General features: G+C 40.7%; 1 protein-coding gene across 2 annotated transcripts in view; it reads left to right on the top strand.

Moving 5' to 3' along the window:
• Window positions 1-15611, top strand: part of LOC129814787 (matrilin-4-like) — a 38960-nt gene extending 23349 nt beyond the window's left edge. For both annotated transcript variants that reach the window (XM_055867815.1, XM_055867816.1), the window contains exons 9-13: window positions 9424-9546; window positions 10662-11066; window positions 11376-11528; window positions 11907-12011; window positions 14459-15611. In XM_055867815.1, the coding sequence (XP_055723790.1) occupies window positions 9424-9546; window positions 10662-11066; window positions 11376-11528; window positions 11907-12011; window positions 14459-14517 (845 nt within the window). In that variant the 3' untranslated portion in view covers window positions 14518-15611. The remainder of the gene's footprint in view (window positions 1-9423; window positions 9547-10661; window positions 11067-11375; window positions 11529-11906; window positions 12012-14458) is intronic.
• Window positions 15612-27432: the final 11821 nt, after the last annotated feature.

Genomic DNA, 27432 nt, shown 5'->3' with positions numbered 1-27432 from the left:
TTCTGATCTATCCTTCTGTCTGGTGCTATCACTCTGCCTTGATTTATCCCTCTGTCCCGGTGCTGTCCCTGTCATGGATGTTACTAAGAGGATTTTGTGGGGGTAAGATATGGGTGGACATTTTTAGGGGTAGATGGAGGCTAGGATTGATTATGGTGGGGTGGGGACCTCGCCCGGAGCCTGAGCCACCACCGTGGTCAGATGCCCACCCAGACCCTCCCCTAGACTTTGTGCTGGTGCGCCCGGTGTTCGCACCTTATGGGGGGGGGGGTTATGTCACATTCCTGACCTATTTCTGTTAGTTTATGTGTGTCAGGACGTGAGGTTGGGTGGGCATTCTATGTTTTCTGTTTCTGTGTTGGTTTTTGGGTTGCCTGGTATGGCTCTTAATTAGAGGCAGGTGTTTGGCGTTCCTCCAATTAAGAGTCATATTTAGGTAGGCGTTGTCACAGTGTTCGTTGTGGGTGATTGTCTTCCGTGTCTGTGTCTGTACACCACGCGGGACTGTTTACGGTTTGTTCGGTTTGTGTAGCCTATGTTCCTATTCGTGCGTTTTCTTGTTTTATGTAAGTACGACGTCTAGGTCTGTCTACATCGTTTGTTGTTTTTTTGTTAGTTTATCAAGTTCGTGTTTTCGTTAAATAAATATGTCTTTTCACTACGCTGCGCCTTGGTTCCCTCAATACTCCTCCTCTTCCGAAGATGAAGAGGAGGAGGAATGCCGTTACAGGATGGTCCTCCCCTTCCTCCTCCTCCCCTTGTACAGCCTTATTCTAAAATTGATTAAATGTATTTTTTTACTCATCAATCTACACACAATACCCCATAATCACAAAGCAAAAACATTTTTTTGCCATTTTTGCAAAGTTATTGAATTTAAAAAACAAAAATAACTTATTTACATAAGTATTCAGACCCTTTGCTATGAGACTCTGAATTGAGCTCAGATGTAACATGTTTACATTGATCTTCCTTGGTAAATTCAATTGATTGGACATGATTTGGAAAGGCACACACCTGTCTATATAAAGGTCCCACAGTTGATAGTGCATGTTAGAGCAAATACCAAGCCATGAGGTCGAAGGAATTGTCTGTAGAGCTCCAAGACAGAATTGTGTCGAGGCACAGATCTGAGGAAGGGTACCAAAAATATTCTGCAGCATTGAAGTTCCCCAAGAACCCAGTGGCCTCCATCATTCTTAAATGGAAGAAGTTTGGAACCACCAAGACTATTCCTAGAGTTGGCCGCCCGGCCAAACTGAGCAATCAAGGTCACTCTAACAGAGTGGAGATGGGAGAACCTTCCAGATGGACAACCATCTCTTTAGCACTTTCCAATCAGGCTATTATGGTAGAGTGGCCAGACGGAAGCCACTTCTTAGTGAAAGGCACATGACAGACCGCTTGGAGTTTGCCAAAAAGCACCGAAAGGACTCTCAGACCATGAGAAACAAGATTCTCTGGTCTGATGAAACCAAGATTGAACTCTTTGGCCTGAATGCCAAGCTTCACCTCTGGAGGAAACCTGGCACCATCCCTATGGTGAAGCATGGTGGTGGCAGCATCATGCTGTGGGGATGTTTTACAGCAACAGGGACTGGGAGACTAGTCAGTATTGAGGGAAAGATGAACGTAGCAAAGTACAGAGAGATCCTTGATGAAAACATGCTCCAGAGCACTCAGGACCTCAGACTGGGACGAAGTTTCACCTTCCAACAGGACAGCGACCCTAAGCACACAGCCACGACAATGCAGGAGTGGCTTCGGGACAGGTCTCTGAATGTCATTGAGTGGCCCAGCCAGAGTCTGGAATTGAACCCGATCTAACATCTCTAGAGAGACCTGAAAATAGCTGTGCAGCAACACTCCCCATCCAACATGACAGAGCTTGAGAGGATCTGCAGAGAAGAATGGGAGAAACTCCCCAAATACAGGTGTCAAGCTTGTAGCGTCACACCCAAGAAGACTCGAGGCTGTAATCGCTACCAAAGGTGCTTCAACAAAGTACTGAGTAAAAGGTCTGATTACTTATGTATATGTGATGTGTCAGTTTATTGTATTTTATTTTTTTTACAAATGTGCCAAAATTACTCAACCTGTTAATGCTTTGGTATTATGATGTATTGTGTGTAGATTGATGAGGAAAAGAACTATTCAATTCATTTTAGAATAAGGCTGTAATGTAACAAAATGTGGAAAAAGTCAATGGATCTGAATACTTTACGAATGCACTTTATAAAAAACAAGGCTACACTGCTTTAGGCCTACACACCGCAATGGATAGGTGTTCCAAATCATGAGCCCTACCTGTAGGTTTTCATTCCAACCCTAATCTAACACACCTGCTTCTAATAATTAGCTATTTTCTAAGATGGATCGGGTTAGTTACAACTGGAGTTGGAATTACAGTACGGTAGCACTCCCCGAACAGGGTTGGGGAGCCCTGTAATGATAGGCTATTCAAAAGGCTACATCTGTCGATACAAATATTTGAGGAAATTATGACTTAATTTACGTATTTTTTTGCACTCCCTCGCCTAAAAATATCGCACACCACTGCAAGTAAGATCTGTGGTATGTCTGTAGCAGTGGTGTCTGTATGCTGCATGTGTTCCACACTGGCTTCATCCATCTGAACAGAAGCCAAAATGCAACTATCCCATGCTCATTACGAACACAATCAAAGACCTTGAATGACAGCACCACTCTGTTCACCCGAAACCTTCGTGCCGCTATTTTGACCTGCCAATCTGTGCTAATCATGTTTTAGCCGCCTTCTCCATTTGCATTGTGTCATATGTGGCAGCCCAGGGGAGTCAGAGGTGAAACTCACAATACAATTAGACAGCGGGAGATCGTTTTGTGGTGCTCAAACAAAAGTTGTTCTTTAATTAAGGTTGGAGGAACAGGTAGGGGAGAAATACAACTGAAAGGCCTCTTAGGCTCCTCGGACCGCCCAAGTGACTGCACCTCTACTTATACTCATTTGAGGTAGAGAAGGACAGGTGGACCAATTCCAGGTGCCAATTGGTTGCAGCACCTGGACTGAGTAGTATTGGTGTTGAATCATCAGCCCTAGTTGGTGCCTGTAGAGCTGTCCATGGTAATGACTCACCTTGGCCTCTCTAGCCCTCTGGAGCTGACCAAAGTCTTGCTCCTTCCTTTGTAGCTCCCTGCTGGTTGCCACTCTTGGATTAGCCTACACTGTAATTAAACTGGACTGGATTATTTTATCGCACCAGCATTGCAATCCAATGTATGTACGATTTATGCAATAAACTGAGATATATTGCAGCGCTGTAAAAAACTTTCCCCCTGCACTACAGACGGCTAGTAAACGGCTAGTGCACTACTTTTGTGAGAGAAAAAATTTATTGAATTTAATTGAAACATTTATTCTGATTTTCAGGGGGTGCTACAGCACCCTCAGCACCCCTACTTCCCGCGGCTATGCGTACTGATGTCCTGAAAACATGAGGTATTTTTTGGGGGGGGGGGAGATCCCCATTACCTGCTGCGCTCTTACTGGGATCCAAAGCTAGCAACTGATATAATTTATTTTAATAAAAATGAAATGGACCTGATTTATATAAAACAATTTATAACGCTTTAGTCTGCAATGCTTTAAAATTCTGGGGAAAGACATGACTGTGATGCATGTGGGATATATTTGGCTGCGCTACAATCTTCTATAGCCAAGGAGCAGTGGTGTAGTGCTATTTTTTTAGGTGAGGGAGCGCAAAAGTTTGTACCCACAGATTGAATATCATTATAGAATTCATCCTCCTATTGCAACATCTGCCTATATGCCCACACATCTTGTCTCAAGAACATTTTCTATTTTTAATACCTCAAAAAACTAGCTAAGCATACCTAATTTCAAAGTAGGCCATTTTTTATGTCAGTTTCATTTGAATATGCATTTAGATCTTCTTGAATAACTGTTTTGCGAAATAATTAAAGCAGATGGTGTTAACAAATTATTAGAGTTTCTTGTAGGCCTGTTTTCTCCGCTATGCAGTCTGGTTTCCGAGCTGGTCATGGGTGCACATCAGCCACGCCGATAATGGTCCTAAACGATATCATAACCGCCATCGATAAAAGACTGTACTGTGCAGCTGTCTTCATCAACCTGGCCAAGGCTTTCGACTCTGTCAATCACCGTATTCTTATCGGCAGACTCAATAGCCTTGGTTTCTCAAATGATTGCCTCGCCTGGTTCACCAACTACTTCTCAGATAGAGTTCAGTATGTCAAATCGGAGGGCCTGTTGTCCAGACCTCTGGCAGTCTCTATGGGGATGCCACAGGGTTCGATTCCCGGGCTGACTCTTTTCTCAGTATATATCAATGATACTTCTGGCCCTTTTTTAGACACTGTGTTAACAAACCTCCAAACAAGCTTCAATGCCATTCAACACTCCTTCCGTGGCCTCCAACTGCTCTTAAATGCTAGTAAACCCAAATGCATGCTCTTCAACCGATCGCTGCCCGCACCCGCCCTCCCGACTAGCATCACTACTCTGGATGGTTCTGACTTAGAATATGTGGACAACTACAAATACCTAGGTGTCTGGCTAGACAGTAAACTCTCCTTCCAGACTCACATTAAGCATCTCTAATACAAAATTAATCTAAAATCGGTTTCCTATTTTGCAACAAAGCCTCCTTCACTCATGCTGCTAAACATACCCTCATAAAACTGACTATCCTAACGGTCCTTGACTTCGGCAATGTCATTTACAAAATAGCCTCCAACACTCTACTCAGCAAATTGGATGTAGTCTATCACAGTGCCATCCGTTTTGTCACCAAAGCCCCATATACTACCCACCACTGCGACCTGTATGCCCTCGCTTCATATTCATTGCCAAACCCACTGGCTCCAGGTCATCTATAAGTCTTTGCTAGGTAAAGCCCCACCTTATCTCAGCTCACTGGTCACCATAGCAACACCCACCCGTAGAACGCGCTCCAGCAGGTATATTTCACTGGTCATCCCCAAAGCCAACACCCCCTTTGGTCGCCTTTCTTTCCAGTTCTCTGCTGCTAATGACTGGAACGAATTGCAAAAATCACTGAAGCTGGAGACTTATATCTCCCTCACTAACTTTAAGCATCAGCTGTCAGAGCAACTTACCGATTACTGCACCTGTACACAGCCCATCTGTAAATAGCCCACCCAACTACTTCATCCCCATATTGTTATTTATTTTTGCTCTTTTGCACCCCAGTATCCCTACTTGCACACATACATTGTAATTATTTATTTCGCCACTATGGCCTATTTATTGCCTTACCTTCCGAATCTTACTATATTTGCACACACTGTATATAGCTTTTTCTATTGTGTTATTGACTGTACGTTTGTTTATCCGATGTGTAAGTCTGTGTTGTTGTTTTTGTCAAACTGCTTTGCTTTATCTTGGCCAGGTCGCAGTTGTAAATGAGAACTTGTTCTCAACTGGCCTACCTTGTTAAATAAAATGAAATAATAAATAATAATAAAATAAAATAAAAATGTAAAATCCTTAGCATTAACCACATGGCCAGGAGAGCGTTTACAGAAGAAGCAAATGGAGGTAAACAAAACAATGTAATTAGTTCTCTACACCGGGATTAGATTGATTCATCTGACAGAGGAGTGTATTGCATTTGGTTAGGAGAATAACTAAATTTAGTTGGTATTGCCGGTACCTTACTTTTCAATTGTGCCTCTTCAACGGTTGTGGTCCCAGCCAAACCCCATGAACCCCATAATCCGCTGGTTTACCGTTTCAGAAGAAGGTGTAGCTGCCTTTGTCTTCCTTCAGATGCCCTTCATCTGCCAGTTGGGTTTCGGCGAGGGCAGCACTGTGAATCCAATATCAACTCAGTTCTCTTGGAATGATCGCAGTTCATCTCTCAGGTTGATCCCTGGTTGCATTGTTCATCAGAGTTTGCACGTTCCAGGCTCCAAAATTAAAACGTTTGCTTTCTGACCTTAAAGAGGTGATCCTACTGGCAGCTCCAATGGCATGGAGCCCATGACGACTGGTGACCTCTCGCTACTGCAGTCTTCCTCCACCTTTACAACCATTGTGACCATTATATTCTGCCTGCTCTGCAGTTAAGGTCTTTGTTGGATCACACTTTGTCTGTAACTTCCGACCTTACCGCCACGGGTGACCCTACCAGGAGCGTAAGCTCCAGACGGCATCTCAGGAACTCAGGAACTCGCTGACAAGAAGACCTGCACAAGTTAGTGAGGCCATCATCAGGCTAAACAATATAATGCATTTAGCTAGTGGCAGATTTCCCCAACATCGTATTTGAGTCAGCTGCTGGGTGAGAGTTTTGTTGTGATCTTTACAAGTGGAACAAATCTACATTTTCCTCTGTGTTAATCAATTTTGAGCTCAATCTTTAAAATTGGAATACTGGAAATCCATGCTTCAAAACAACAACAGCAACAACGTTTTTACAAATTAAATGTGGAATATGTAGAAATTTCTCTGCCATTTTCTGGTTGCTAAAATTTGAATATTTTGCCTAATTTCAGTTTGTGACAAAACAAGCAATGTATGTAGAGAATCATTGTACCATCTAAACCACTGTGAAATATATTTTAATATAACCCAAAATATTGTATTTTCAGCTGTTTGAGACTGGTGTACAAAACCGAATGTAAAAGACGTAAAAAACTCAACCTAAGAAGGGGAAGCATAGAAATAGCACACAGAACATTTACCGGTTCTTAGACTTGCTTTCAATGAGAATGACAGAGCTATAACTCACATTTGCCCAAAAAAGTTATATATTGCAGCTTTATAAAGGAAGATAAATATATTTTTTCCCCCATCCTTATTACTTCTACACAACAGGATTTTGTTCAAATCTCTCAGCAGAACTGGGTTCAAATAGTAAGATTTCTTTCAAATACTTTTGATTGTCTGATTCAGCCTATCTGGAATGTAGGATTGATGGATTGTACTTTTTGGACTATATCATTGCTTCCATTGCGCCGGCAAAGCTCAATCAAAAACAACTCAAGTTACCATTATAGACGATCCACTGTAGGTGTAAGAAGTTCCATAACCAAAGTGGGTAAATTTGGGTCTAAAATATATATATATATATATAAAACATCATGAGTTGCTTATACAGTATATATATCCCCTAGATATAAGACAGACACTTCAAAACCTTATTCCTCATTATTTATTTTTTACTGTCTGTTTTATAAATGTGTTATTCACATTTCTATGGGCTATAACAGTAAAGGCCAAATTCAATATTTTATCAAATCATTTTTTTAAATATTGTTTTTGTATACCTACAGGGGTCCTACAATTCCAAATCAAACAGCTAAATGATCCATCCTATGACCATCTTAAAACAATTTCATATGTTAGCTTAGAAGGTATTGCGAACCAAGGGCTTAGACTTACAAGGGTTTAATGTTTGCCTCCTTCAGGACACAGGTGTTGGTGTGCCTGTCTTCCCAGCTGATCCTCATGATTTTGCAAAGGAATCTTTGGTGGTGCTTACTGTATGTGGTCTTGGTTTCACCGGAGCTCCATGATGAAAACCTATTTGCTGTTTGTCTTGAATTTATTTAGGTTTGGACTCCCTGAAAGAGATTTGAGCTTTAAGGTGAAAGATGGCAACAATGAAGAATGGGTGGGGGCAACGATCCAGTTTCACCCCAGGTTTCATCTTAAAGGGTTACTTTTTAGCACCACTGTTACTGAGATTGTCAGCCAAAGGGTATCATAGTTCATAGATTCAAATATTTTTGTAAGGTCATAAAGGCCATGTAAATTGTTTGCTTTTGCTCCTTGCATGTCTGTTGTGCCTCTGGTTGTACGAAAGCCGCAATGTGATTCTGGGAGGAGTAGGAGTCTTTATTTTCCTAGTGGTGGAAAGGAGAAAGAACACACTTTTTTAACCTCCTTTTTAAAGATGGTAACAATCAGGGCGTCCTTGATTTGTGTGGGAATTGTATTCTCGTACAAGAGCAAGGCATGTACAGTATGTGGTGTAAGAGCTCTCAGGATCATGTATGTGGCCTTGTCATTTCTTACCTTCTGGGTGGCATCTTGTACGTCCTGCTTGCTAGGTGATTCACCCATGTCTACCTTCATGAGTTGAACGGTGCTTCTTGGTGTTCTCTCCACCAGGATTTCATTGATTCATCATCCTTCAGCAGCTTTTGTCCATCTTTGGAGCGGAATGGGTTTAGGCTACAGTAACTGGGTTTGTATAATGCCTTGGTGGCATGGAAGAAGTGGCATATTCATTAATCTAATGGACATAATGGAGCGGATCAAGGGATGATCTGTCCTTTCCAAAAGTTGTCAGGACTCGTCATCGCTCTTGGGATGTTCACGACACAACAATCCTTACCTCAGACAATGACATAGCCAATGATATGCCATTGTGTGGATGCATCCAGAACGTTTTGAATGTGTTTTTCTGATTGAAGATGACAAGAACAGGTTCTACAAATTTGGTTAGGAGAATAGCTCCATTTGAGCTGGTATTGCTGACACCTTTCTAATCATGCCTCTTCAAGTGTTGTGGTCCTGGCCGACCCTGGCAATACAATCCGCAAGAAGAATGATCTTCCTTAGGAATACTTGAGAGTCCAAGTTGGTATAGAAGTTCTCAAACAATAGAAGAATCCTGGGCATGGAACCACAACCTTCCCTTCAAGCTGTAATCAGTGTATCTGTTTTTATGACACAATGATAGACCTGTGTGCTGAGGGGAAGCATGACTGTAAGCAGATCTGTATCCCCTCCTCAGGCACCTTCACCTGTGAATGCAACACTTCAAACTCAAGTTAGTGAGGCCGTCATCAGGCCAAACAGTAGAATGCATAGGGACAGATGTATACAACAGCGTATTTGAGGCGGCTGCTGCGTGAGATTTGTGGTGAACATTGCGTACTCAACAAATCTACATGCTATCCTGTATTTATCAAGCTTAAAATACAAATTCTATCTGAACCCAGGTCTGTGCTGTTGGTCACAATCAAATAACATTGAGTTGCCTTTAAGACATGTAGTTCATCTTTAACTACATTGGTAACCAGATGCAATTACTGGCTAGTTTTGCTACCAGCTTATCCGAACAGTAGTTAGCATTTAGCAAATATTTTTCTACACCAGAAAAGGACAACTTCTAAATGTTATGTAGCAGAAACAGCCAAATGTTTTTTTTCAATCAGATTTTAGTGACCACAATGTAAGCCTCTTAGAACTGTGATAAATGTGCACTTTGTTAGTAGCAGCTTTTTTTGAATGGTTGCCAACAACAGTGTCATTGTGCTATCCCCCATCGTGTTCCATTGATCCCGGACATAGCCTATGACACTACACACTTCTCATCCACTGCCCCTCAGTTTGTCAGTCTCTCCATGTGTGTTTGTCCTCCACAGATCTTGACCTGTGTAACACAGTGGTGCATGGCTGTGAGCACCAGTGTGTCAGCACACCAGGATCCTACTACTGCATCTGCCCTGAGGCACAGCTACTGGAGGAGGATGGCAAAGGCTGCGGAAGTAAGTATACTTCATACACCCAGTAAATACAATAATGAATACCCTCTACAACTCCTGTGGTTCACCAGGATGCAATGGCTTTATACAACTACTACTATTCAGTTGTCCCTCTGTAGTATCTAGAACATCATATCTAATGTGCTCTAGAACTGGAATTACATAACCTACAAAATAAAACCTCTTCCGAAATAAAATATTTAGCCATGTAAGCAATGCAGAACGTTTTACAATAAGGACCTGTTAAAATGCTTAATAACTGCACATTCTACAGTGTATTATTTTTGTTCGGTAGGTTACAGGTACATTGTCCATTACCCATAGGCTACCACTCAAGTTTAAGTAATAATAAATTCAGTATAAACAGGAAAATTAAATAAAAAAGAAGTTGGCCCCAACCTTTCATCTCGTTCTCCCACACCCGCCCAGCCAACATGTCACCATCGCAGATAATGTATAAATCTCATCATTGGGTGGTCGGTAGTTGGGTTTCCCAAGGGACTCCATAGTCCAGCATAGCTGACCTAAATTGTAAATACATAAAAAATGATTTGATTCTTAATGTGTATGGAATGTTCTCAAACCATTGCTGTCCATGATATCAGCAAGGGTACGGATTCCACATTTGGACTATTGGGAAGATGCAAAATACTGCTCTCCAGATCACAAGGCATTATTGTCAAATAGTGGAGCATAGCATTCCATTTTGCACCAATAGAAATTGTGTTAGCACTAATAGGACCAAAGCGTAGTTTACATTGTTAAAGGGATATATCAGTGATGACCACCTCTTCCATGTCTCTCTTTACTCAGCTAGGGGGCAGAAGAATCATCTCTAAACCAAATTAGGATTGGGCGAAATGCTGCCTGGAAATACAATTTAAAGTTTGGTACGAATAGTCCTCCTACGTCTTTCCATCTTTGTAAGTTTGTTAATTTTTACAGGGAAAAATATAAAAAAGCCTTTTCTTCATCAAGAAGTAACACTACCAAAGGAGCTGTTGTTTCTGATGATTCCCACAGTGTTTTATGAAAGACCAACAATCCATGCATGGTAAATGCAACAAAGGCATGTTACTGTATGAAAAGTGCCCTGATTCGCCCCGTGTCCCACCCAGCCTGCAGATCAGCCAACATTGACCTGGTCCTCCTCATCGACGGCTCCAAGAGTGTGCGTCCCCAGAACTTTGAGCTGGTCAAGCAGTTTGTCAACCAGGTGGTGGACTCCCTGGACGTGTCGGCGCACGGGACACGAGTGGGCCTAGTGCAGTACTCCAGTCGCGTGCGAACCGAGTTCTCCCTCAACATGTACCAGACGGCGGTTGACATCAAGAAGGCGGTGATGAATGTGGAGTACATGGAGAAGGGCACCATGACGGGCCTGGCTCTCAAGCATATGGTAGAGAACAGCTTCTCAGAGGCAGAGGGTGCCCGCAAGAATGTCCCTCGTGTGGGCCTGGTCTTCACTGACGGCCGCTCTCAAGACGACATCACCGAGTGGGCCAAGAAAGCCAAAGAAGCAGGTACTGTAGGTGACACACGGGCTGTAATTTATTTGCCTACTGTATTATAAAGCTTCTACAGTAATGTTTCCATTTACATTAAGATTTGATTATCTTTCTATAATGAGAGCTCTTATAACATGATTATGAAATATGAATATGTAAGCCTGCTACTTACTACTTAAAGACAACAAATCATGTCCAAATCGACTGCCATTCACTACTTTGGTGTGTGGCTAGATGTTTCAACAAAACAGTGCTTGCAATCAAATAAAATTTCAGGACTTCATCCACCACTTCAGTGAGATACTGCATTGTCCTGTGTGCCAGGTATTACTATGTATGCTGTTGGCGTTGGCAAGGCCGTGGAGGATGAGCTGCGCGAGATCGCCTCGGAGCCACACGACAAGCACTTCTTCTATACCACTGACTTCACTTTCATCAACCAGATAGCAGAGAACCTCAAGCTCAACATCTGTGCAGGTATTCTATTCTATGGTCAAAGAAAATCACAACATAATCAGAACTCGTTATTTTAGAGCACCATCTAGAGTCAGGCAAAGATAATAGAGAGGATGAGGTTAAATACTTTTTACATAATAGACACCTCCTTACATTTCTTAATTTGGAGCGCTGATGAAAGTGATAGAATGAAATATAAGTGTGTTTTTTTTCACAATGTGTGTGTATGTGGTACCCTGTGGCTCAGTTGGTAGAGCATGGTGCTTGCAACGCCAGGTTTGTGGGTTCGATTCCCATTGGGTACCAGGAAGGGGGGGGGAAAGTATGAAAATGAATGCACTCATTGTAAGTCGCTCTGGATAAGAGTGTCTGCTAAATGATGTAAATGTGTGTTTTCAGAGGAGAGCCAGGGAGAGATTGAGGTAAAAAACCCATGCGCCTGTGAGAGTCTGGTTGATTTCCAGCAAGCCACAATGACCACTCTGGAGCAGCTGACAACAAAACATATCCTTTTATATACAGTTTCTGTTCATTTAAGGTGAATTTGTAGCTTGGCATTTACCTGTTGTAGCATGATGATTTAAATACACACTCGCAGCTGAGACAAAACTAACACACACCCAAATATTGTTCATTTATACTAGTCAGGGTGCCTGTTCCTCTAGTCTATTTTTATTTTTTTTGCACTTGCCACAATCTTCCCCCCACCATGTGTGGTGTAATGTGTGTAGATGACAACGCAAAAACAGGTTTTTAGAAACGTATTACTTATTTACATAAGTATTCAGACCCTTTGCTATTAGACTCAAAATTGAGCTCAAGTGCATCCTGTTTGTAACGGTCGTCTTGTGGTGAATGAGCGGACCAAGGCGCAGCGGGTGATGAATACATAATGAATTTATTATATCAAGACGAAACACGATGAACACTTGAATAAACTATAAAACAACAAAACGACGTAGACAGACCTGAACATGGAACTTACATAATAACACGAAGAACGCACGAACAGAAACAGACTACATACACGAACGACAACGAAACAGTCCCGTGTGGTGCGACATACACAGACACGGAAGACAATCACCCACTAACAAACAGTGAGAACAGCCTACCTTAATATGGTTCTCAATCAGAGGAAACGTCAAACACCTGCCTCTAATTGAGAACCATATCAGGCAACACATTAACCCCAACATAGAAACACAACACATAGAGTGCCCACCCCAACTCACGCCCTGACCAACTAAACACATACAAAACAACAGAAAACAGGTCAGGAACGTGACACTGTTCCACTGATCATCCTTGAGATGTTTCTACAACTTGATTGGAGTCCACTTGTGGTAAATTTGATTGATTGAACATGATTTGGAAAGCCACACACCGGTCTATATAAGGTCCCACAGTTGACATTGTATGTCAGAGCAAAGATCAAGCCATGAGGTTGAAGGAATTGTTCATAGAGCTTTGAGTCAGTATTGTGTCCTGGCACAGATCTGGGGAAGGGTACCAAAACATTTCTGCAGCTTTGAATGCCCCCAAGAACACTGTAGCCTCCATCATTCTTAAATGGAAAAAGTTTGGATCCACCACCACAAGACTCTTCCTAGAGTTGGCCGCATGGCCAAACTGAGCAATCGGGAGAGAAGGGTCTTGATCAGGGAGGTGACCAAGAACCCGATGGTCACTCTGACAGAGCTCTAGAGTTCCTCTGTGGAGATGGAAGAACCTTCCAGAAGGACAACCATCTCTGCAGCACTCCACCAATCAGGCCTTTATGGTAGAGCGACCAGGCGAAAGCCACTCCTCAGTAAAAGGTATATGACAGCCCACTTGGAGTTTTCCAAAAGGCACCTAAACACTCTCAGACCATGATAAATAAGATTCTCTTGTCTGATGTAACCAAGATTTAACTCTTTGGCCTGAATGCCACGCGTCACGTCTGGAGGAAAGTATGGCGAAGCATGATGGTGTCAGCATGATGCTGTGGGGATGTTTTCCAGTGGCAGGGACTGGGAGACTAGTCAGGATCGAGGCAAAGATGAACAGAGCAAAGTACAGAGAGATCCTTGATGAAAACCTGCTCCAGAGCACTCAGGATCTCAGACAAGTGGGGGAAGGTTCCCGTTCCAACAGGACAACTACCCTAAGTACACAGCCAAGACAACGCAGGAGTGGCTTCGGGGCAAGTCTCTGAATGTCCTTGAGTGGCCCAGCCAGAGCCCGGACTTGAACCCGATCTAACATCTCTGGAGAGACCTGAAAATAACTGTGCAGCAATACTCCCCATCCAACCTGACAGAGCTGAGAGGATCTGCCGAGAAGAATGGGAGAAACTCAAATACAGGTGTTTCAAGCTTGTAGCGTCATACCCAAGAAAACTCAAGGCTGTAATCACTGCCAAAGGCGCTTCAACAAAGTACTGAGTAAAGGGTCTGAATACTTATGTATATGTGATATTTCAGATTTTTTTAAATGTATAAATTAGCAAAAATGTATAAACTGTTTTTGCTTTGTCATTACAGGGTATTGTGTGTAGATTGAGTCGAAAAATCAACAATTGAATCCATTTTAGAATAAGGTTGTAACCTAACAAAATGTGGAAAACGTCAAGTGGTCTGAATACTTTCCAAAGGCACTGTATCTTAGGTACTTAATATATATGCATTTAAGTGATATACTGTTGGCCCAAATACGTCAGTGTCTGTAACTCAAGTTTTTGCACAGACCTTTCCATCAACATCAATGCATGATTTATGCCAAAGTCCAAGTTTAGTGCACACATTTCAAGTTAGGATTCGGACCAAAATTTATCCCATGAAAAAAGCCATATGATTCTTCTACTACAATATCATTCAATTCAACATACAACTCAGCTCAGCTTCATTCGTACAGCCCATTTGACCATAAAATGGAATGATGTGTTTATTTCCTTTACGCTTTTCTACTGGCGGGGATGACTACTCGATTGGAGGACTTGGAGAACCAGCTGCTGTCACGGAAATGAGGGGTGTCAACCATGTAACCCAACAAGGATGTGGAGATGCATTGAGTATAGAGGACTCTTCCTGTCAAGAATGTAAGGGGAAAAACAAGTCCTGTCAATGTCGAATTTCCATGATGTAAATTACCCAAAACAATATTTCATGTAGAGTATCTCGTATCAGAGCATGAATGTGCACATGCACTGGACTTAAGTCATGTCAAACACATCAATAGGAACAGTTGGCACACTACTTACTGTAGCCGTAAGCACAGGCGACTAGAAAGTACAGCCATTGTTTATAACTTAAACACAGTATTTTTCCATTCACACACCAGATACCAGTTTCTTTGTGCCCTATTTATACTTGATCTGTTTTATATGGTCTGTTAAATGTGATGTATTTATAGCCATTTTTTATACCGGCAGTAGATATCTGAGAAAAGAGAAATTAAGTGTTTTTATTACCAGTCCTTATGATCTAGCCAAGGTCAATTCAAAGCACCAATCAGTGATTCGTAGAAAGTAATATAAAGCAATATTTGTAGAGGAATGAATGATAGCAGAGTCAAAAAGAGTACAAAGAATGGTTCCTGGATTTACAAAAGTGAAACCAAGCATCACACAATTACCCAGATCAAACCAAAACATTACTGTCAAGAGGATGAGATCAGGTACTGTATTAACTTGATCACATTAATTGTTTTACTGGGTAACTATGTATGAAATATAATTAGGTAATGACTTTACTGGTATATTATGTGAAATCAAAATACCACCAGAAACAAAGCAAAGTTTATGCCCCACCTTTTGCTATGGTTTAATTTTAAATTAAGTGAGCTTTTTACAGTTTAATTAATTTGCCCTCTCTGTTATGCATTTTACTGCATTTTTGAGGGACAGAGAGAATGTCACTGAGATATGTAACTGAACAAGAGGGCCTTTTTAGTTTCTTGTTACTCTTTGTTTAGTCTTGTATTAAACGACCACGTGATGGAAAGATGTATACCCCTATATTTGGTTACCTGTACTTTTTGTATATTTTCTAATCACCTTTTTTTGTAATGTTCAAAGTCTCTCTGTTTTCTGGCACAGATGGCAATAAAGACTAAATTGTTCGCTGTGTTGTTTCTTCACAACTCTGAACGGAATCGTAGGATCGTTGCAACCTGAGAGCAGTCACCCTGTAATTGGTCACAGATGTGTTATGGTGTGTACCCTCAAGGGACTAAATGTACAATTGATGTGTAATGGGATTTTGCTTCATTATTGTTTTCAAACAGAGACATACTTTATGATGATGAACTTCAGTTCCTGTCTCCATAGAGAGTCTAATACGTCCCTGGGATACCTTGTGTTCTTTTCACAACAAGTCTCCCACAATGGATGACCTTTGTAAGTACCTTCTAATTAAGGCTAATGGGGGGGAGTTCCTCTTTCCATTGCCGTGTTTGCTGACTTCCAGCCAAGACTCTGGAGAATGTGAAATGCCAGTTGGTCCCCCAAGCCTTGGTGAAGACATGTTAATTGTCCCAAAAGGTAGCCTGGCCTTAGACTCTCACAAGGAGCTGTGGAAGAACATAAGCAAATGCTTTTCAACAACAAACTGCCTCTAAAGTTTTCAGACTGATGTAACATTGTCAAGTGAGTGCAGGAAACAGGAGCTCAAACAGGAGCTCAAAACAAAAGGATGTTTTGCCACACAGAATAGTAGCAACCTACCGGGCACACGCTGGTTGAATCAACGTTGTTTCCGCGTGATTTGTCAACGTATTGTGTCATGGAATCAATGTGGAAAATGCATTGGATTCGAAAAAAGTCATCAACCAGTGCTGTTTTCATCTCATTTCAACCAGCAGTGTAAATATTAAAATGAGGGTAAAACTTCTACTTAAATACATTGACTTAACCTAACTGTTACATCAATGTAATTTCAATATAATCATCAGATCTATGTACAGTATACATTGAAATTCTGTAGAAAATTCCACAAAGAAACAAAGAAAATATTTTTAATTCAATATACAGTTGAAGTCGGAAGTTTACATACACCTTAGCCAAATACATTTAAACTCAGTTTCACAATTCCTGACATCTAATCCTATTAAACATTCTCTGTCTTAGGTCAGTTAGGATCATCACTTTATTTTAAGAATGAGACATGTCAGAATAAAGGTAGCGAGAATTATATATTTCAGCTGTTATTTCTTTCATCACATTCCCAGTGGGTCAAAAGTTTCAACCGGCGGGGGTCTGCCGGTTGAGGAGGTTGAGTCTTCTGGCGGTGAGTGGGCCTCAGCCTGGGTGGACAGTTCCTCCATCATGTCGTCCATGTGCTCTACTCCTCTACGGTCATTCTGGACAGCGTTGTAAGGGACGTACACTCTGGGTTTCTTCTTGTGCTCAGGATTCTCTGATGTGCCGTGGAGAATCAACTTCCAGGTCAGGATCTGGCCTTCATTCTCCATCCTCCCGGACGTGTCAGTTATCATGAGGGTCCAGGTGCCAGTGGGGTTTTCTCCCCAGGTGTGAACAGACATGAAGTCCCAGTTCCTGAAGCCGTTCGACATGTCCCTCTCTCTCTCTGCCAGCAGGACCGTGCTAATGCTATAACTAGCTACCATCCCATAGCCTACATTGCATAGGAAGTGTGACTGGCTCATCTGTGGATGTGTGCAGAGGGTCCCTGGTTCGAGCCCGGGTATGGGCGAGGGGACGGACGTAAAGTTAAACTGTTACATTGGTGCCGTGACCCGGATGAAATAAAATACATTTAATGAAATAAAACCCGAAGATGTTACTTCCAAAACATCCAGTGATTTTGCAGAGAGCCACATCAATTTACAGAAATACTCATAATAAACATTGATAAAAGATACAACTATTATCAGAATTATATGGAATTATAGATACACTTCTCCTTAAATCAGCCGCTGTGTAAGATTTCAAAAAAGCTTTACCGAAAAAGCACACCATGCAATAATCTGAGTACAGCGCTCAGACAACAAATCAAGCCATACAGATATCCGCCATGTTGTGGAATCAACAAAGTCAGAAATAGTATTATAAATATTCACTTACCTTTGATGATCTTCATCAGAATGCACTCCCAGGAATCCCAGTTCCACAATAAATGTTTGATTTGTTCGATAAAGTTCATAATTTATGTCCAAATACCTCCTTTTTGTTTGAGCGTTTAGCCCAGTAATTCAAAATGATGACATGCGAGCAGACGAAAAGTCAAAAAGTTCAGTTACAGTACGTAGAAACATGTGAAACGATGTATAGAATCAATCTTTAGGATGTTTTTATCATAAATCTTCAATAATGTTCCAACCGGAGAATTCCTTTGTCTTCAGAAATGCAATGGAATGCAAGCTAACTCTCACATGAGCGTGGTCAGCTCATGACACTCTGCCAGACCCATGACTCAAAGAGCCCTCATTCCCCCCTCCTTCACAGTAGAAGCATCAAACAAGGTTCTAAAGACTTTTGACATCTAGTGGAAGCCTTAAGAAGTGCAATATGACCAAAATCCCACTGTATATTCGATAGGCGATGAGTTGAAAAACTACAAACCTCAGATTTCCCACTTCCTGGTTGGATTATTTCTCAGGTTTTCACCTGCCATATGAGTTCTGTTATACTCACAGACATCATTCAAACAGTTTAAGAAACTTCAGAGTGTTTTCTATCCGAATATACTAATAATATGCATATCTTAGTTTCTGGGACTGAGTAGCAGGCAGTTTCCTCTGGGCATGCTATTCATCTAACCTGTTAAGGCTAGGGGGTGCTGTTGTCACTATTTATGGTAATCGTGTAATTTTTGAAACGGCTTCCTACAAAATTCTTGATCGTACAATATGCATATTATTATTATTATTGGATAGAAAACAGTCTATAGTTTCTATAGGAGTTGAAATTTTGTCTCTAAGTGGAACAGAACTCATTCTACAGCAATTTCCCTGACATGGAGTCAGATTTCAGAAATTTTGGCCTCTGTTCTGGAGTCAGTTTTAAGGCCACTGTTATTCCTATGAGTATATGGACACTGCTTACGTCTTCCCCTGGATGCCTTTACGTGATGACGATTTGAATGGTGTCGATTGCACAGTCACAGGCACTATAAATGAAAAAACCCTGTATGTAGGAGCTCTTTTCTTGGTGCGTCATGCGCGAGGAGGATACCGACCCACTGTTTTTCCAAGCACTAGTGAAGCCAGTTATATTTCTCCGGTCATATTTCTACTCGTTATAGGAGTTAAAAACATCATAAGGTAGTTAATTTAAAGCGTTTTATAGCAATTTATATCCGTTTAGTGCGATTTTGGGACATTTATTTCTGAGACGCTGTGAATCTCTGGGCACGCTTCCAATTCATGCCGAACGCAGTTGGCATTTCCACATGGCAAGAGGACAGCTTTCCACCAAAAGACGATTATACCCAAGAAAGGATGCTTCGCCCAAGATTCTGATGGAAGAACAGCTCAAAGTAGGAACAATTGATTATGATAAATCGTGTTTCTGTCGAAAAATGTTAGTGGCTTAGGACGCCATTTTTTTTTACTTAGCTTCGCTTGGCGCAAACTGTATTGAAAAGTAAGGATAATTAAAAAAATGTAATTCCGCGATTGTATTAAGAATTAAATTGTCTATCAATCGCTGTCCACCCTATATTTTTTAGTCACGTTTATGAGTATTTATGTATACGACTAGATCACTGTCTAATATGGCGCACGACATTGTCTGACCAGCTGGGCAACTTTTGTCATTGTCTAACCATGATTTTGGTGGCTAAATATGCACATTTTCGAACAAACTGTATATGTATGTTGTAATGTGATGTTACAGGAGTGTCATCTGAAGAATTCTGAGAAGGTTAGTGAAAAAATTAATATATTTTGGCGATGTTTACGTTATCGCTCTCTTTGGCTAGAATCAATGCTGGGGTAATGTTTGCACATGTGCTATGCTAATATAACGATTTATTGTGTTTTCGCTGTAAGACACTTAGAAAATCTGAAATATTGTCTGTATTCACAGGATCTGTGTCTTTCGCTTAGTGTATGCTGTGTATTTTTACGAAATGTTTGATTATTAGTAGTTAGGTAAACACGTTGCTCATTGTAATTATTCTAGTCCATTTGTGACGGTGGGTGCAATTGTAACCTATGCCATCTACCTGAAATATGCACATTTTTCTAACAAAACCTATCCTATACCATAAATATGTTATCAGACTGTCATCTGATGAGTTTTTTTCTTGGTTAGGGGCTATCAATATCTTAGTTTAGCCGAATTGGTGATAGCTACTGTTGTTGGTGGACAAAGTAAAGATGGTGGATTATGCTAATGTGTTTTTAGCTAATAGATTTACATCTTTACATATTGTGTCTTCCCTGTAAAACATTTAAAAAATCAGACATGTTGGCTGGATTCACAAGATCTGTGTCTTTCATTAGCTGTATTGGACTTTAATGTGTGAAAGTTAAATATTAAAAAAAAAAAAAACATTTGAATTTCGCGGCTCTGCCTTTTCAGTGGGGGTGGGGGGGGTGTGCCGCTAGCGGCACCCCAGTCCTAGACAGGTCTAAGCTACTCAATACTCCCCCCAGCCATAAGAAGTTTTAACAAGAAATGCGTGGAGTGGTTGAAAAACGAGTTTTAATGACTCCAACCTAAGTGTATGTAAACTTCCGACTCCAACTGTATATATTTGGTGGTTGAAATGATGTTGAATTTCGTACTTGATTAGACACATTTTATTTCACCTTGTATAAATGTTGACAGTAAAATGGTATGTTTAAATCAAATTCATTGTTTCAATGTCATGCTATCAACCTAAATAAAGATGTATATTGTAAGAAAATGTGAAGCCACAGTCCAACGATTCCAGCCTGAACATTGACTCCTACTGATATATGAGGGGTATTGCACTTCAGTGAGAACAAGTCTACCACCCAGGGGCCTCATTTATAACCATTGCATACATTTTACACTAAGTATCTGCTGCGCTGTTTCTGAAAAGACTGCACAAGCACAAAAATATTGAGATTTATAAACTTTGCGCATGCCATGCCATATGTTTCCTTAAACAAAACTATAAACACAGCATGTTGGTTCAATGTTTCATCAGCTGAAATAAAAGATCCCTCTCTCAAATGTTGTTCACAAATTTGTTTACATCCCTGTTAGTGAGCATTTATCCTTTGCCAAGATAATCCATCCACTTGACAGATGTGGCCTATCAAGAAGCTGATTAAACAGCATGATCATTACACAGGTGGACCTTGTGCTGGGGACCACAATGCCACAGATGTCTCAAGTTTTGACGGAGCATGCAATTGGCATGCTGACTGTAGGAATGTCCACCAAAGCTGTTGCCAGAGAATTGAATGTTTATCTTTCTACTATAAGCAGCTTCCAATGTCGTTTTGGAGAATTTGGCAGTACGTCCAACCGCCCTCACAACCGCAGACCACGTTTAACCACGCCAGACAATCCACATCTGGCTTCTTCACATGCGGGATCGTCTGAGACCAGTCACCTGGACAGCTGATGCAACTGTGGGTTTGCACAACCGAAGAATTTCTGCACAAACTGTCAGAAACTATCTCAGGGAAGCTCATCTGCATGCTCGTCATCCTCACCAGGGTCTTGACCTGACTGCAGTTCGGTGTCGTAACCGACTTCAGTGGGCAAATGCTCACCTTTGATGGCCACTGGCACGCTGGAGAAGTGTGCTCTTCATGGATGAATCCCGGTTTCAACTGTACTGGGCAGATGGCACACAGCATGTATGGCGTCGTGTGGGCGAACGGTTTTCTGATGTCAACATGCCCCCTGGTGGCGGTGGGGTTATGGTATGGGCAGGCATAAGCTACGGACAACGAGCACAACTGCATTTTATCGATGGCAATTTGAATGCACAGAGATACCGTGACCAGATCCTGAGACCCATTGTCGTGCCATTCATCCCCCGCCATCACCTCATGTTTCAACATGATAATGCACGGGCCAATGTCCCAAGGATCTGCACGCAATTCCTGGAAGCTAAAAATATCCCAATTCTTCCATGGCCTACATACTCACCAGACATGTCACCCATTGAACATGTTTAGGATTCTCTGGATCGACGTTTACGGCAGCGTGTTCCAGTTCTCACCAATATCCAGCAACTTTGCACAGCCGTTGAAGAGGAGTGTGACAACTTTCCACAGGCCACAAGCCACAGCCTGATCAACTCTATGCGAAGGAGATGTGTTGCGCTGCATGAAGCAAATGGTGGACACACCAGATACTGACTGGTTTTGTGATCCACACCCCTACTTTTTTTATATATATATCTTCTGACCAACAGATGCATATCTGTACTCCCAGTCATGTGAAATCCATAGGCTAGGGCCTAATGAATTTATTTCAATTGACTGATTTCCTTATATGAACTGTAACTCAGTAAAATCTTAGAAATTGTTGCGTATTGAGTTTATATTTTTGTTCAGGGTAAATCAGACCTGCTGTATAACTGTGTGCATGTGAACGAGCATTATAACTACAAACGTCAACGAAAAAGTTGAACTATGTTCTTTCGGGAGTATGAAATCATCACAGTGAGAAAAGGTGAGGAATGTAATTCTGCAATGATCATGGAAATAAAACAAAAAATAAGAAATAAATTCCTAATTATTTTAGGATGCAAAGATAAAATGAATATCTTTTCGCTCTTCTCACTAACAGCAAATTATTGCATATTGTTATTATACTTAGCTACCTGTTAATTTGTTATGAATAAATCATCATATATTTCTCATTTGCACAAGGCTACTAGGCAACTTTCTCATTGTTGCAATGCAAAACAATACTTCAACCACTAGAAGTTTGTGGGAGGATAAGCACATTTTCACATCAAGTTAAATAGCCTATTAAGTTGTTAACAAGTTAAAAGTTATTTTTAAATTGTGGAATTTCTTTCCTTCTTAATACGTTTGAGCCAATAAATTGTGTTGTGACAAGGTAGGGTGGAATACAGAAGATAGGCCTATTTGGTAAATTACCAAGTCCATATTATGGAAAGAAAAGCTCAAATAAGCAAAGAGAAACGATAGTCCATCATTATTTAAGACAAGAAGGTCAGTCAATGCGGAACATTTCAATAACTTTGAAAGTTTCTTCAAGTGCGGTCGCAAAAACTATCAAGCGCTATGATGAAACTTGATCTCATGAGGACCGTCACAGGAAAGGAAGACCCAGTTACCTCTGCTGCAGAGGATAGGTTCATTAGAGTTACCAGCCTCAGAAATTGCAGCCCTTTAACCTGTCTAGGATCAGCGTGGCGCTAGCGGCACACCCCCCCCCCCCCCCCCCCACTGAAAAACCAGTGCCGCGAAATTCAAAAAAAATATATTTTTAAAATATTTAACTTTCACACATTAAAGTCCAATACAGCTAATGAAAGACACAGATCTTGTGAATCCAGTCAACATTTCCGATTTTTAAAATGTTTTACAGGGAAGACACAATATGTAAAGATGTACATCTATTACCTAAAAACACATTAGCATAATCCACCATCTTTTATTTGTCCACCAACACCAGTAGCCATCACCAATTCGGCTAAACTAAGATATTTATAGCCCCTAACCAACAAAAAAACTCATTAGATGACAGTCTGATAACATATTTATGGTATGGGATAGGTTTTGTTAGAAAAAAGTGCATATTTCAGGTAGACTTCATAGTTTACAATTGCACCCACCATCACAAATGGACTAGAATAATTACAATGAGCAACGTGTTTACCTAACTACTAATCATCAAACATTTCGTAAAAATACACAGCATACACGAATCGAAAGACACAGATCCTGTGAATACAGACAATATTTCAGATTTTCTAAGTGTCTTACAGCGAAAACACAATAAATCGTTATATTAGCTTAGCACATAGCAATTAGCAGCCCAGCATTGATTCTAGCCAAAGTGAGCGATAAAAGTCAACATCGCCAAAAGATATTAATTTTTTCACTAACCTTCTCAGAATTCTTCCGATGACACTCCTGTAACATCACATTACAACATGCATATACAGTTTGATCGAAAATGTTTATATTTAGCCACCAAAATCATGGTTAGACAATGTGAAATGTAACTCAGCTGGTCAGAATTTGTCCTTGCGCCACTTAGACAGTGATCTACTCTTATACATAAATACTCATAAACGTGACTAAAAAATATAGGGTGGACAGGGATTGATAGACAATTTAATTCTTAATACAATTGCGTTATTACATTTTTTAATTTATCCTTACTTTTCAATACAGTTTGCGCCAAGCGAAGCTACGTCAAAAAACATGGCGTCCTAAGCCACTAAAATGTTTCGACAGAAACACGATTTATCATAATAAAAATGTCCTACCTTGAGCTGTTCTTCCATCAGTATCTTGGGCAAAGGATCCTTTCTTGAGAAATCGTCTTTTGGTGGAAAGCTGTCCTCTTGCCATGTGGAAATGTCAACTACGTTCGGGATGAACTGAAAAGCGTGCCCAACTTTTCACATCGTTGCAAAAATAAATGTCCCAAAATCGCACTAAACGGATATAAATTGCTATAAAACGCTTTAAATTAACTACTTTATGATGTTTGTAACTCCTATAACGAGTGAAAAGATGACCGGAGAAATATAACAGGCTAAACTAACGCTTGGAACAGGAGCGGGTCGGTGTCCAGCACGCGCGTTACGCAGCTCCAAAAGAATGACTAGCTTCAGGGTTTTTTCATTTGTAGGGCCTGTGAACGAGCAATCGAGCCCGTTGGAATCGTCATCACGTAAAGGCATCCAGGGGAAGACGTAAGAAGTGTCCGTATAGTCATAGCAACGACAGTGCCCTTTTAACTGACTTCAGAAAAGTGGCCAACATTTCTCAAATCTGACTCCATGTCAGGGAAATTGCTGTAGAATGGGCTCTGTTCCACTTAGAGACAAAATTTCAACTCCTATAGAAACTATAGACTGTTTTCTATCCAATAATAATAATAATATGCATATTGTACGATCAAGGATTTTGTGGGAAGCCGTTTAAAAAATTAGCCACATTAGCATAAATAGTCTAAACAGCGCCCCCATCCCCAACAGGTTAATTACTTGATACTTTATCTCTTATTCTTATCCATATATTTTTTTAAACCGCATTATTGGTTAGGGGCTCGTAAGTAAGGATTTCACTGTAAGGTTGTATTCGGCACATATGACTAATAAGATTTTATTTGAAATAAATGTTTCACAGAGTTCAAGTAACAGACACATCTCAACTGTTCAGAGGGGACTGCGTGAATCAGGCCTTCATGGTTGAATTGCTGCAAAGAAACCACTACTAAAGGACACCAATAAGAAGAAGAGACAGACCGGTGGAAATCTGTCCTTTGGTCTGATGAGTCCAAATTTGAGATTTTTGGTTGCAAACGCCGTGTCTTTGTGAGACACAGAGTAGGTGAATGGATGATCTCCGCATGTGTGGTTCCCACCGTGAAGCATGGACAAGGTGGTGTGAAGATGTGGGGGTGCTTTGCTGGTGACACTGTCTGATTTATTTAGAATTCAAGGCACGCTTAACCAGTATAGCTACCACAGCATTCTACAGCGATACGCCATCCCATCTGGTTTGCGCTTAGTGGGACTATCATTTGTTTTTCAACAGGACAATAACCCAACACACCTCCGGCCGTGTAAGGGCTATTTGACCAAGAATGAGAATTATGGAGTGCTGCATCAGATGACCTGGCCTCCACAATCACAAGACCTCAACACAATTGCGATGGTTTGGGGTGAGTTGGACTGCAGAGAGAAGGAAAAGCAGCCAACCAGTGCTCTGCATATGTGGGAACCCCTTCAAGACTGTTGGAAAAGCATTCCAGGTGAAGCTGGTTGAGAGAATGCCAATTGTGTTCAAAGCTGTCATCAAGGCAAAGGGTGGCTACATTGAAGAATCTCAAATATATAATATTTGTTTAACACTTTTTTGGTTACAACATGATTCCATATGTGTTATTTCATAGTAATGACATAGTAATCAAATAGGTAACATAGTAAAGAATTCAAATAACCCACTGGGCAAAAACTGGTTGAATCAACTTTGTTTCCATATGATTTCAACCCCAAAAATCTATGTGATGATGTTGAATCAACAACAAAAAGTAATCAACCTAAGGGCATTTAGAACCCAACATTTAACCTAAATCCAATGACATTACATTTTTTGTGGATTTCACATTGGATTCACATTAGTTGAATACTCAACCAAATTTAAATCCAAACTAGACGTCGAACTAGTCTGGATTTGTAAATATATAACAAAATCTGATTTAAAAAAAATAGCTTATAGAGATGTAGTATGGACATCGTTTGCCCATGTGCATGGTGAGTGGAATAAGGTACAGTGACGTAGAAGCATAGAATTATATAAGAGTATATAGTGCAGTAAGGTGAAATAACAATATGTTTTACTTTTATTTAACCTGTTGGGGATGGGGGCGCTGTTTAGACTATTTATGCTAATGTGGCTAATTTTTTAAACGGCTTCCCACAAAATCCTTGATCGTACAATATGCATATTATTATTATTATTGGATAGAAAACAGTCTATAGTTTCTATAGGAGTTGAAATTTTGTCTCTAAGTGGAACAGAGCCCATTCTACAGCAATTTCCCTGACATGGAGTCAGATTTGAGAAACGTTGGCCACTTTTCTGAAGTCATTTAAAAGGGCTCTGTCGTTGCTATGACTATACGGACACTTCTTACGTCTTCCCCTGGATGCCTTTACGTGATGACGATTCCAACGGGCTCGATTGCTCGTTCACAGGCCCTACAAATGAAAAAAACCTTTAGCTAGCAAGTCTTTTCTTGCTGCGTAACGCGCGTGGAAGACACCGACCCTCTCCTGTTCCAAGCATTAGTTTAGCCTGTTATATTTCTCCGGTCATCTTTTCACTCGTTATAGGAGTTACAAACATCACAAAGTAGTTAATTTAAAGCGTTTTATAGCAATTTATATCCGTTTAGTGCGATTTTGGAACATTTATTTTTGCAACGATGTGAAAAGTTGGGCACGCTTTTCAGTTCATCCCGAACGTAGTTGACATTTCCACATGGCAAGAGGACAGCTTTCCACCAAAAGACGATTTCTCCCAAGAAAGGATCCTTTGCCCAAGATACTGATGGAAGAACAGCTCAAGGTAGGACATTTTTATTATGATAAATCGTGTTTCTGTCGAAACATTTTAGTGGCTTAGGACGCCATGTTTTTTGACGTAGCTTCGCTTGGCGCAAACTGTATTGAAAAGTAAGGATAAATTAAAAAATGTAATAACGCAATTGTATTAAGAATTAAATTGTCTATCAATCCCTGTCCACCCTATATTTTTTAGTCACGTTTATGAGTATTTATGTATAAGAGTAGATCACTGTCTAAGTGGCGCAAGGACAAATTCTGACCAGCCGAGTTACATTTCACATTGTCTAACCATGATTTTGGTGGCTAAATATAAACATTTTCGATCAAACTGTATATGCATGTTGTAATGTGATGTTACAGGAGTGTCATCGGAAGAATTCTGAGAAGGTTAGTGAAAAAATTAATATCTTTTGGCGATGTTGACTTTTATCGCTCACTTTGGCTAGAATCAATGCTGGGCTGCTAATTGCTATGTGCTAAGCTAATATAACGATTTATTGTGTTTTCGCTGTAAGACACTTAGAAAATCTGAAATATTGTCTGTATTCACAGGATCTGTGTCTTTCGATTCGTGTATGCTGTGTATTTTTACGAAATGTTTGATGATTAGTAGTTAGGTAAACACGTTGCTCATTGTAATTATTCTAGTCCATTTGTGATGGTGGGTGCAATTGTAAACTATGCCATATACCTGAAATATGCACTTT

Source organism: Salvelinus fontinalis, chromosome 18 (assembly GCF_029448725.1).
Source record: "Salvelinus fontinalis isolate EN_2023a chromosome 18, ASM2944872v1, whole genome shotgun sequence".
NCBI lineage: Eukaryota > Metazoa > Chordata > Actinopteri > Salmoniformes > Salmonidae > Salvelinus > Salvelinus fontinalis.
Note: the sequence above shows the minus strand (reverse complement) of the source record. Positions and strands in the feature narration are given on the sequence as shown.